At 37.1% G+C, this 13299-nt stretch overlaps 1 protein-coding gene across 6 annotated transcripts in view; it reads right to left on the bottom strand.

Moving 5' to 3' along the window:
• The window catches only part of NCOR1 (nuclear receptor corepressor 1), a 67194-nt gene that overhangs the window by 37608 nt on the left and 16287 nt on the right, over positions 1-13299 (bottom strand). For all 6 annotated transcript variants that reach the window (XM_065694705.1, XM_065694709.1, XM_065694711.1 and 3 more), the window contains exons 3-11: positions 13104-13243; positions 10761-10956; positions 8886-9068; positions 7014-7127; positions 4670-4726; positions 4158-4210; positions 3634-3700; positions 2466-2638; positions 409-499 (exon numbers count right to left, since the gene is read on the bottom strand). In XM_065694705.1, coding sequence (XP_065550777.1) covers positions 409-499; positions 2466-2638; positions 3634-3700; positions 4158-4210; positions 4670-4726; positions 7014-7127; positions 8886-9068; positions 10761-10956; positions 13104-13243 — 1074 coding nt within the window. The remainder of the gene's footprint in view (positions 1-408; positions 500-2465; positions 2639-3633; positions 3701-4157; positions 4211-4669; positions 4727-7013; positions 7128-8885; positions 9069-10760; positions 10957-13103; positions 13244-13299) is intronic.

The following is a 13299-nucleotide window of genomic DNA, read 5'->3' as shown; positions in this document are numbered from 1 at the left end:
TTGTCCACTTAACCCTTCTAGAAAAGTTGCCACTACCCCAATGAACATTTACACAGTCAGCTACAGGAAACAGTGTTTCAAACAATGAAAAACTAAACTGGTGTGGGGTTTTAGAAAGGAAGAGTTTCCACATTTGTTAGAGCTGTGAAAAACCAGGCTGTAGCAAGCCTGCAATGAACACAAGACACAGAAGAAAAATCTAGGACAGATACAATTAGGAGGTATAATCCACAAAAGTATTCGTGAAACCTGTTTCAAGCCAAACTTCCCATACATTCTCTCAAACCAGCCCCCAAAGTTTTCTCTTATAAAAAAAATAAACCCTCTGAAAGAGACCTTTCACTGCCAATAAAAGGATATAGAGTTATTTGCTGTGCTGCTACAGCAAAGTACAGACAATAGCCTCACCTCCTGCTCAGAGAGTCCATCAATGATTTCAGAAATCTCATGTTCACTTCTAGCAATAGTTGCTGAAAGTCCAGCTCCTCTTTGACCAACTCTAGAATAAGGGGAAAACAGGAGTAGTGAGGATAAAGTGTAGAAGAGCTGTACTTTCAGATTCGGTACACAACAATGACAACCTTCAGAATTCCTTAAAATCCTGTTACCACTCTCCCAGATCAGTTAGGACTGGTCTTTCATAAGCAGTCTCAGGGTACAACCTCTGTTCATGTACTGCAAATTAAAACAACTGCTCAGTTTTACAGACAAATGTGCAAAGCTCGCAAAAAGGGCATGCTCGAATCAACATCCGAGAAGGAGTGTTACCAGTGGTTCCATTGCAAGCATGTGTTCTAGGACACATTAATATGCTTCTGCTGAGTACGAGAAATGCTCAGTGGCACAGAAATTACCATCTTAATCAATACATCTGAGACACTGAATAACAGCTTATTTTTAAAAAGAAAAACCACAAAATTTCACAGATTTAATCAAGTTAATAACAGTGCTGAGTCTCATCACAATAAAAGGAAGTTTTCAACTTTTGAACTAACAGGGAGAGCTGTAATTTGGAAGAATTTTTCAGCCAGTGATCTTTGCACTTAAGAACATCATAATACATTAGGGCACATGGATCAAAAAGCATTTCAGAGATAAATATCACTGAGAGACATTAACACCCTCATTTGCTCAAAGATTTTACTGAAGTAATCAGTTTGCACGAAATCTGTCAAAAAAAAAAACCAACCAAACCAACCCTTTGTATTTCTACATCAACAGTATTAGGAGCACAGCTATAGACAAAGATGCTATGACATTAGAGAACGTAAATACAGTGTAAAGAGATGGCCCCTTCCCAAGCAGTTTGCAGTTACAAAGATGAGATGTGTTTTTAAAGTAAAAGCTTCTCATAGATAGAAGTGCTGTTTCCATTCTAACAGTTTATTTTTTCCTATTTTCTTGATTCCCCAAAGCCAGATCCTGCAGCCTTCACAATAAATTGCAAACCAGCTGCTTTTCCTATGTTTTATGAATTAAGGTGATTTAGACAGATGGGTAGGATTAAATCTTTATAGGGCTTGAACTCTCAAAGGTGTATTAAAATGATTTCAAACATTGGATAAATACATTTTAACACAACTGAATCAAACCTGACCTAATTTTAATGTACTTCCTACAGCACTGTAGATATAGTGAACTCTCAAATGAATTACACTTCATTCCTTTTAAGACTTTTTGTACAATTTCCATTTAAAAAGTGTCTGATAGATTAAAATTAAGTAATAGGGACTTAATACTTCATAGGCAAAACCACATAATTCAAAAAGCAAATGTGTCTTGAATAAAATTACATGGCAAGTAGAACAAAAGATCACTCAAATGTTAATTAAAGAAGTCAAATGATTTTTTGAGTGTGTAGGCTAATGAATATAGGGATCATGAAACATAAGAGTAACGGAGACACCCAGTGACAGAAAAATAGAAAGATAAAATAGGGCGTAGGCCCAAAATGAACAGGTTCACTTTAAACTGGCGCTCCACAAATCTCTCTGTGCACTTCAGAAGCTTAACTCATAGTCTCACTGAACACCACAACCTATAAGCCTTTGCTAATTGCCCCTTTTCCATATTTCTTTGGGAAAATATGGGGTTTGAGCAGATCTAAGAAAACGGGATAGGAAAGCACCAATTTGGACATCACTAAAGCAGCCCAACAGGACACCAAACTGATGAAGCACAAAGCTGACAGGGACAGACAGTAAAGGCTGAGACATAAAACAGTGGATATACAAGAGCAATCATGAAGATCCTGAGGATGTGAAGTGAGCTGAATGCCATGAAACACAGTGAACAAATGAAAGAACATTTTAATTCATATTGTATGATACGCTGATGCTCCTTTTAAAGTTATAAAGCAACGAGTATAAAACAACCATTAAGCTGAAGCAATTTTCTTGTAAGTAATTCTAAAACTGAAGTTCTGAGATGTATTTTGTAGGAATATTTCAAATCCATGGTAATACCTTTGGAATCGTTCTTGCTGTTCTCTTTGCTTCCGAATTTCTGGAAATTGTTTTTCATAGTATTCTCTTGTTTTGCTCTCCTTTGCTTTCCTGCGTGGATTATTTTCTATCCTGTCAACTTTCTTCTCCCATGCCTCCATCAGCTGATCATAGCGTTGACAGATTTTCTGTTCCTGTTAAATTCCAAAAGTAAACCTTGAACTAAACGGAAATGCACTAAGACATCAGTCCACATAACATGGGTAGGCTCCCAGAATGAGCAATCATATTTTTCCTGCTCTAGTGGCTTCCATTTTGAAGATGACACACACCCAGTTTTCAGGAGAGAAGGTGAGGAAGTGGACATAAAAATGCAGATTCTGAATATTACACACTACTTCTTTGCTTAATACATCACAACAGTATTTGGCAACTGCTATTACTGCCTTCCAGAAATCTCACATCTCCTGGTACCAGGCTTTTCATTAGTGGAATTGGTTTGATTTTTATTTATTTGAAATGTTTAATTAACAGAATGGGGTTGGAATGATCACAGTATATCCTCAATCTCAGCCATATGTAGGGAGCTGCTGCTATTTAAAAAAAAACCTAGAACTGTAAGAATTTAAATACTTCATTACATTTTCATGGTGGGATCTTCCACTTCGATACATAGTCTTCTGCTATTCATAATAACAATAATGATCTTTCAGACACCACCCAAAAAAGCCTTTTGACTTTGTATGACACTTGCTACAACAGCATGCAAGCAAAAGCATTAGATCAATTAATACTGGTAGCTAACATATATGAGTTGGATTAAGAATGCTGTCAGACTTCAAAAAATCAGAAATATGCCCTATTTTCTTTCAGATATTATAGCTAGTATACAAAAAAAAAGTTCAGAGAGAGGCCAGGAATGACAGTTAAAGATTTTCATTGGGTCTCTTTCATCTATACTCTTTAAGAAGAAAAGCTTTTTCCTTATTGTAGTTTAGATGGTTTTCAGTCAAATAATCAACAAACCAGTTGTAAACCTGCAGTTTATTTTCCAACAAATCAACAGAATTTTAGCTTAAGATCTTTTTCTGATCGACAGGATTTACGTGATGTTATGGGATGCAAGTCAAGGATCCAGACAGAAAACCAACTACTATGTGCTCTTTTTACAAAAACATGGGAATATTACCCGTTGTTTTCTTGCATGATTTCTTCTTTTAAAGAACAGTATTAGCTTTTTCCTCATCACTTGGTTTCTGGAAAACAAAATTAGAACAAAGTACATAAGAATTAAGCACTTCAAAACTACTCAATAAAGCGCATTAGATGCTAGATGTCAGATCATTGTTATGAAAAGTATTTATTTTGGGGTATAGAAAGCAGAGGGAAAATTCCTGATGAAACAATCATCTCAGTAATACTGTATTTTATCAGATAGAAGATTCTTGAAGATAGGTAGAACACGCAATTGAGACACAAAAGCTTCCAATTTCAAGCTAGGTGCTCTCTTTCACCACAAGAAAAATAGTTTGCTAAAATGAGTAAATTTGGCTTAAGATGATACACTCTGGGGGAGTGTAATTGTAATTCAGCCCTGAAGCTAAGAGGTTTACAGTATATCGCTAAAAAAAGTAAGTACACAGCTACATTTGAAGAAGTGGAGCAAGTGTAAATCTCTTAAAAAGCACAATAACAAGAGATTAAAGCACTTACGTTTTGATGTTTTCATGGTAGACTTTTGTGTCTGATGGTTGGTTGTAAAGTGGCTGCAATTTTGGATTAGAAAAGGTACACTTAGGATGTCTCAATGTATGTAATTCTAAAAGTACATGCAATGTATTTAACAATATTTTAGCATTCTCCTAACAGTGCACTCAATCTGAGATGCAGCAATCTGAAAGGACTAGAAGATATCCAATACAAAGCACAGCTTACTTAAAATTAGATTATAACTAGTTACGTATATAACAGTATTAATTTTTTTTTTCATATTTCAAACTGTTCTCTCAAGTAGATTCGAACCTGTTTTTAAAATGACACTTATGTGGTCAACCAGTTCACTCAAGCCCAAATTCACCAGTGCATTTAAGCACATGGTTCCTATATACATAAACACAGAACTACATCTGTTCATCACAACAGAATTACAGCAGCTGGCAAGACATAAAGGGAGGCGGGAGGGGGAGACGGGATCAAAACCAAAACCAAATCCAAGCACAACTTACCAATTCAACTTTTGGACCAAGACCTTCAAATATCTTGTGAGCTTCTTCTGCTTTTTTCTGCAAGCAAGATTTTTGTATAGTCTAAGTAAATAATCTGAAATCAGTGTCAGAAGTGTATCTGAACTCTTTCACTTACACTAGGTGCTAAACCCTTCTCTGCCCAAACTATATCCTTCTTAATCTACTTCTACAGTGTTGCCACAGCAAATCAAGAAACCTGTACTTGAATTGTGCAGTTACTACTCTGATCTCTGTGTCTGGAAGCTGACAGAGCACAAAGGCAGAAACTGACTACTGCAGTTCATTTAATAAATAATACAGCAAATAATTGTTAAGAGGAAGAGAGGTGTCCAGTAAAACAAAAATCAGCTAACTTTGAAAAATAGAATTAGAAGACTAAAATCCTCCAATTGCCAAGTCTGAGAGTGTGAATCAATGCGTACATACACAAACATGGAGGTACACTAAAGGTCCTCCTTCCACTGGGTGAAGACCTCAAACTAATTCTGACCCTAAAGGAGGCAGCTCTAGATAAGACAGTTGGCTTTCACAAATTCATTTCAAGCCTGTACAGTCTCCCAAAGCCATTTCTCAGCAGAGAAAGCTATCTGAAATAACCCAATCTAGTTCAAATTTGCTTCTTTCCCCCCAGTAGCTGTTACGTGTTAGCCCTAAGGCATTTGCAAAGAAAAATATAGAATGGACTAATCCATAAAGCAGTTATTATTAGAAAGTGTTCTGCTAAGTTCTAACCTTTTTCCATGCAAATTCAATCTTGAGGAAGTATTTGGAACTCACGGCTGCACAAAATAATGACATATCACGAAAATATTATAGTATTACCCTGGTACATTGTTTTTTCTGGTCTCAAAAGATTTAAAATTTAACTCTAGCCCTATTATCTTAGCCAAATTTTAACCAACAGTAGCTGAATATTAAAAGTAATTATCCTGAACTGCATGGCTTGAAGTTGAAAGCTGCCAAAGGACTGTCCTCTTGTACAACTGCAGAAGAAAAGATACCAAACAAGTGCTACAGACACAAATGACTTAATACATCTTTAATAACCCTTTAAGTAAGTCAGTGAGTATTGGCATGTGCTATTAGTATTAAGCCAATCAATACTGCCATTCTACATGACACAATTTCTGACATAAGAACTCAAAACAAGTGCTAAATGAATCAAGCTTGGTAATTCCCCTTGTATATAGAACACTGTATGAACAGCTACACAAACAGAAGCAGCTAATTCATTACTATTTACTGACACACTACTCCATCTCAGGCAACACAGAAATGGGCTTCCTCATCTCCTAGCACATACACAACATAGGGAGTGCAATAGCAAGTTCAAAATTCTCTTGTAGAATCCACCAGTAACCAGTTAGCAGAGAAAGAATAGCACAGCAGCCCACTAAGATGTACATAGTGCTGTACATTGGTTACATCAGTTTTTATAACACAGTAAGAACCTTAATGTTCTGCATTAACTAAATACATCAAACTTCAGAGAGAGCTGGGCAAAGGGGAAAACAGGCTGAATGGAATGTTTGGGACACAGTTCTGCTCTAGAAAATCTAATATTGTGCTGCAGTTTTTTACCACCTCAAATTTGCAAAAATAGTCTATTGTAACAGAAGTTAGCTGTTCCTCTAAACTACAAAATAGTATTGGGAAATTAAACAAACGTATACCATTCTCACAAAAGAGCACGATACGTTCAAAACCAGCAGATATCCAACTCACTAATCTTAAACTACCAGGGGAAAAAAAAAAGCAGCAAGCACTTTGCTGCTGTTTTGATCAACTGATCTCTTGTACTTTTATCACCACTTATGCAACACAAGCTCACAATTCACCTACATACTGCTTTTTCGTATCTGTTCATTTAACCAAAGTGCCAGAAGTCAGAGTTTAAAGAAAGGCATGGAATCTTACAACATATGCAGCTTTTCCCTTTCAGCCAATTTAAATGTTGGGTCTTCAGCCAAGCTTGTCAGTTTTTATGTGAGGAAAAGAGAATTTAAGACTAATTTCTGAAGCATTTTTTCATATCCATCATGCGTCTGTTCATATATACCAATTTGAACACCAGGGTCTAGGGATGAGACCCACAGATGTGTTTCCCTAGACTGCTTGCAAGATAAAAGAAGGATCCTGTAATCATGAACAGTCATGAAAATGTCATTCATTTAAAGAAGTAAATGAGTATTAAAAGAGGGGTGGGCAAATCAATAAAACAGATGAAGCAAAAACTGCCCCACAGAAGCAAATGAAGACATAATGAATTTTAGTAGCAGGGTCAGATTCACAGCTACGCTATTCAACTAAAAAGCGCTCTTACCCGATTCTCGTCGTAAATGATTTGGACAATACTGCGGTGTTTCTGTTCCACTGGAGGAGGGGAGACAGGCCTCTCTGGCTCTGGAGGCTTAGCAGCTTCTTCTTCAAGTTGTTGCTAAGAGACGAAAGAAAGAAAATCAGCCATCCGTACCATGTTACCCTTACCAGTAATTAGTCACCAGAGATAAAATATGCAGCTGATCAACAGTTAGCACCGCCTGTTATTCCTCTTCTTAACTGACAAGGAGTGAATGAAGTGGTTTTAATGCCAACAAGGAAGATAAGACGACTATTTTTTGTACTATTAGTAAACCAAAGTAAGTGTTTGCAGGACTCACCTGCATTGAATAAGACTTGTTTTAGGCTGACATTTAAAGACATTGTCACATTTATCATCACTATTTAAGTTTAAGCAAAAGTATTAACTTTGGGGAACAGTTACACTAAACCTGCCTTCTCACAGAGGAAATCATCCACAGCACTGACTTTCTACATTATAGATATTCCAGTGTCACTATTACTATTGTCTCATTGTTTAAATAGGCACAAAAAGTCCTAACACTCATCATTCCAAACGTACTTCAGAAATAAATCACTCCGCATGTATTGAAGTTCCAAGACTGTTACAATACCAAACAAGCAAAAAAATACCAACAGCAAAAAAATACCCTGTAATCCTTTCCTAGCTGCTACACTGTTGTGATTTGCTTCCACACCAAATAAATCTGGTTCAGAGACATCTTCACTTTTTAATTATAAATCTCCTTCATCCATGCCTGCCACAAAGATACAACAAAGAACTTCTGACACTAGGGATCCATCCTATCACAAGATTTCCAAATCTTAAAGTTTTGCAGGAAAAATCCAGGCTCAATTACAGCAGGCAACAGAAACTCACAGCCACGTACGTTGTGACATCCTTGGGATTTTTCTGCTGAAAGAAATTTTACAGGTCACTAAAACTAAAAGACACTTTACAGGTTTCTAAAATTCAGACAAAATTTAATGCTTCCATACCATAAAACCACACCAGTCCAGAGTTGTCTATTTGTTTTCCTGGACATACAAGTTAACGAATCCTATTGTGCAACTTATTTCCCACCGAGGTCCCACTGAAAGAATAAAAAGGTAAAGCTGGTACTACATCTATGGATCTCTGAAAGCCTTAAAAGGAGACAAGGACTTTGTTTTTCCCAATGAATCACAGATGCCTAAATTGAAGGGTGGATTTAGTTGGCCGCAACAGCTACTGGGAAAGCAACAGCTACTGCCAGAAAACATTTCCTTTGCCTCCAGTGGCTGAAGTGCAGTTCTCTTATGCAAAACATAGCCAGGACCACCTAAAAAACATGGTATTTCCTCCTGTATTTCTCTGCTGTCTCTGTTTACTCGCATCCTACCTACTACACTTTCCCAAGGCTGACCTTAGCTCCAGATGTTAGGATCTCTTGCCCTTGTGAAAGCAGATGATTCAGGGACTTTTGTACAAGCTCTGGTTTTGGAGATGCATGCAAGGGAAGAACCCCTTGCATAGACTGTGAAAGAAGAAAGGTGATAGTCTCCCCTCACTCAGCAGTCATCTTTAAAGCTGAAATTACAGTCACAGTGCCCTTGTTTCACCAGTCATCTAAAGTTCAATATAAATCCATCTACTGTTGGTGCTCCTCTATGGCTTTCTCCTAGTTTCAAAAATATTTAAAACTACATGATGTCCAACCTATTTAAACATTCTAGCAAAATCATATGCATAATCTTCCCTTTTTAGCTTGCTCACTTGGTTCATGGAACAAAAAAAATTCACCACCACCAAAAATGAAGCTTTTCCACACCTTTTTCACTGGCAGATAACAACAGTAGTGTCTGTTATGCTTACTTGCTTTTTCTTCAGTTTAAGGATTTGCTGTTCAACTTTTGCAATTTCACGATCTACACGGTCCATGCTCTGTATCAATTCTTCCTTTGACAGCTTTGAAGGTGAAGCATTTTGGTCCTCCCCACAAGGCTGACCAGAAATTGGAGAAGATGGTCCCTCATGCTTTCCTCCAAAAGCCGGGTCCTTTCATGGCAACAGCATGGTGGGGAAGATTGAAAGAAATCAGTCAAACTGGTAACATGTGAATGAGTGTTCGGTAATTAAACCGGCACGCATGAATTGAAAAGAATTTCCAGTTATCTCTGTTGAGGAGATGAGTTGAAGTTTAATATTTCAGTTTATTAATGCTCTTAAGTATTTTTTGACAGCCCATTTATGATATCGTAATTTCAAAGTCCACCTTCAAAAGTAACAGGACACTTCAGTGTTTACCTTGAAACTGAAATAAGATCAAACCATCTCCCTTATCTTCCTTAAACGTAAACAGCATCTTTTATCTTTAAAGGAAAGGTTACTTGAGAGCCAACCCTCAATACTCTGCACATACACTGATGAGGATATTCTTGTAACCATGACCAGCCTGATAAAGTACATCTGGAGTTAGTTGTGGTTATAAATGTTACTTTCTCTTAAACTTAACACAACTTAAAAATGATGACTTAAGAGAGGACAGGTCACTATTTATTTGGCCTAGATTTTTTTTGTCTTTCGGGGTTTTTTTTGTCTGTTTTCAAACAACATATTTCAACATGCTTCATGTTCTAACACCAGCAGAGTTGTACCTTTTGTTTGTTCATGTCCTCAGACCACCATGCTCCATGACTACCTAGCTGGCAAATGCTAGCTCAACAATACAGCCCTCATCCAAGCCAATCTGACTGAAAGGTGATATGTTTGAATGCCTCTTCCCCTCAAGGTAATACTAGGCTGTATTGCTAAATTGAGACAGTAAATTTCCACATGTAGCACCTGGATAAAAACTTAAGTTACGTATGAACACGTTCATATTGCTTAGTTTCTCCAGCCCCCTTTGATCTTTGCCATGCAACACAGCAAGTTACTAAAAAATCACACGCTATCATAATTTCACTTTACTTCACAGTTTATTCACATGATAAAAGGAATGGCAGAGAGTAAACAGTTGATTACTTGTCTTAAGTCTGGTGCCTATCAGATTTTGAATCCATACAGTGAAATTTTTCTTTACATGATCTGGGTCTAGAGACTTGAGCACTCACCTTCAGAAGTCACACAGCACCTTTTCGGTGTGTGAGGCTACGTGCTTGTGTGTGCGCATGAGAGAAAGTATTAAATATTAGAGAGACTGGTCTGCTCTATACAAATAGCTTTCATCAATATTCAGTATCTACAATAGAAAATATCTACACCAAATTACACTGTCCTACACTTACCCAAAATGAAGCAGTGAGAATTACTGTTCTGTAAATAAGCAGATTCACTTTAAATGCTTAAGGAAAAGGGGGTGGAGGGGTGTACTTTGACCATTCAGTACAAATATTACAGAAAAAAAGCAGATCTGCATTAATCTGCCAGTAGATTTCAACTGTAAAGCAGAAATATTTAAAGCACTATATCTTAATCATTTTGCAAATGAGTTTTTAATAACTTAAGAGCGTAATGGCAACTCGGAACATCAGTCTCTTTACTGTGTTTAAGGCAGACTTATCTCCTTGTTCTTTTTATAAGAGTAACACTGACTCATGATAAGTTTGTGATAATATGTAACATTAAATTTCTGGGATTGAAAAATGAGCCTAAGCAAATCAGAAAAAAATACCTAACAGCAAAGAATTTATTTGCTCACTACAACATAGTGATTTACACCTTCAGCGTTGCAACCAGAAACAGCTTTACCTTCTTAATATCTGCAGATCTCAACCCTTCCTGCAGAGGATGTACTAAAGGCAAGACAGTAGCTGCACTGACACGCTGAAAATGGGAATCAGAAACTTGCTCAAGACGTGGTCGCTTAGATTCCAGCGAATCATGATCTGTCTGAGATGGACCTGGATGAAATTGCTGTTCATATCCAGTTCTCCTTTCCTGAGGCCTAATACACAGAAGAGAGAAACTATTAAAATATATGCTGTCCATACAAGAAAAATATTTGGTGTTTCTCAACCCTTTTCAAGTATACAGGAGATGCAATAGAGTGAAGCCCCTTCTAAATAGTAAGGCAAAAAAATGTTTCTAAGTATGACCTCCTAAAATACAGGTTAAAATGCATTGAAAAAAACAAAGTTTACTTGAATCTTAAAAGACAGTTTAAATGCACACTCAACATTACAAACACCCGAAGAAACGTAACCACTGCGACAATGATACTGTTCAAATCAAAGCTCTGATTCAAACTGTAAACAAAAAAATCCATGAGATAAACATAGTATTATATTCCACTGAACACAGATGGCCACAACAGCTCCATTATTTCCTTTTTGCAGTCAAATAATTTTTAAAATACACAGAATGCTTGAAATGGGCCACGAGTCTATTTGGAACTTGATCTCTACTAAAACACTACTCTATGACAGAAACAGTCATTGATTCAACCCATGAGTCATCTAAAACCTCCTCCTCCTCCAAAAAATGCAGAACACTATCACTAGCTTCTTTACAGAGCAACGCACAGGATGTCCATAAAAGAACCTCATATGCTTCAACATCTTCCTATGAAGTGCCACTGAAGAGATGACAGTAGTTTCCTGTATTTTGCCAGAACTACTGAATAAGCTTTTACAAATTTACAAAAGGGGGGACAGGATTTATTTCTGCTCTAAACTGACATTTTGAGAACTCTACAAGCTATTATGATTCTCAGCACTAAAACAGAGCCTTACTGGCATTTGGTGACACGAGATGAAGGCAATACACAAGCCTGAGGTTTCACTATCACTAAGTTATTTCTGGGAATATTCTAATGAGATTTTAAGCTATAATAATATTTAAATAAAATTAATCACTGGTATTTTTTCAGAACCAGGTTATCTATCTCAGTTATAACCAAAATAAACTGCTAGCAGGAATCCAGCATATAGTTGTCCCTAGCAGATATACTTACTAAGAGTCCAAGGGAAAATAAGAGCTTGTTATAAGCAATAACACTTGCTTACGACTGCACGTCAGCATGCTAATATGCTAAAGAATTGAGGAGCATAAACCATAGTAACCTCTCCCCTTAACAGAAGTATATTCTTGCTAACTTACTACAATCCAATTCATCGTACCCTGATCTATAGTGCATTTTTAATTTCTAAATTTGATTTTCAGAGTATATAAAATATTCTTCAGGTATACAGTCAAACGAATGCTTAATATAGCCTGAAAACTTTCTTGAACCTATCAACCTTCCAGTAATACTAATGTACATTTGAATATTCATCAATGTCCACCATGAAGTAACCCATTTTACAAAGATACTACTAAGCTGAAACTAAGTTACACCATATGATTCAATATATCTGTGCACTCCACTTGTCCTCAGTTCACCTACTGGACCCAGATCAGTTGCAGCTACTTACAGAGACAGGAGTGGTATATGAGACTGACAAAAAGGATATTTAAAACACATGATATGGAGCTGTCAAGTGTCTTGCCAAAAGTAAAATACATTCTGATTTAGTCCTCTGTGTGCCTAGAAGTCCATTTTCTGCCACATTTCAGCGTTTTACAACTCTTACAACTCAAGTACCCAACTAGCTCTATTGTTTCTTACTTGCCCAGCCACACAGATATCATCTGTTGAATAAACAAGCCTAATCTAGAAAATATGACAGGTAGTATTCACTCTAACAACTCTTACACTTGCTGCTTCTACTCAGCAAGATTAAATTATCCAAAGGTACAAACTCAACACAATTCTGGCCTAAACAGCATGAAAAAACTTCTGCTATGCACTTGGATTCTCAGAAGTTTGCTGTTAGGAGAGATCTGGGAAAAGTGAAGCAGACAGTCACTTCCTGTCTATGAAACAAATGCACTAGTTAAGCCAAAGGGACTGAGGAATTACACAACAGCTACAACACTCAAACACAGGAGACCAACACTACTACAACAATGGAGCAGTGTAACGAAATCCAGTACTTAGATAAAAACTATGAAACACAGAATCCTTTCTGTTCAAAAGTTGAAATTAACTTTACAGAAAGCACAGACTCATGGAAGATTCATGTTCACATACTTCAAAACCAGCATCCTCACCTGTCAGAGCCTGGGTGAAATTCGGAAAGCAAGGAAGGCCTGCGCCGAAGTTGCTGCTGCTGTTGCTGCTGCTGCTGCAGGAGCTGAGTTGCCTGACTGACTTCCAGGTGAGACGAGCGATAATCGGGAACTGCAAATTCCTAAATGAAAGACGCTTCTGATGTTAACAAGAACAAAGGTACAGAAAACAGGATCA

Source organism: Lathamus discolor, chromosome 14 (assembly GCF_037157495.1).
Source record: "Lathamus discolor isolate bLatDis1 chromosome 14, bLatDis1.hap1, whole genome shotgun sequence".
NCBI lineage: Eukaryota > Metazoa > Chordata > Aves > Psittaciformes > Psittacidae > Lathamus > Lathamus discolor.
Note: the sequence above shows the minus strand (reverse complement) of the source record. Positions and strands in the feature narration are given on the sequence as shown.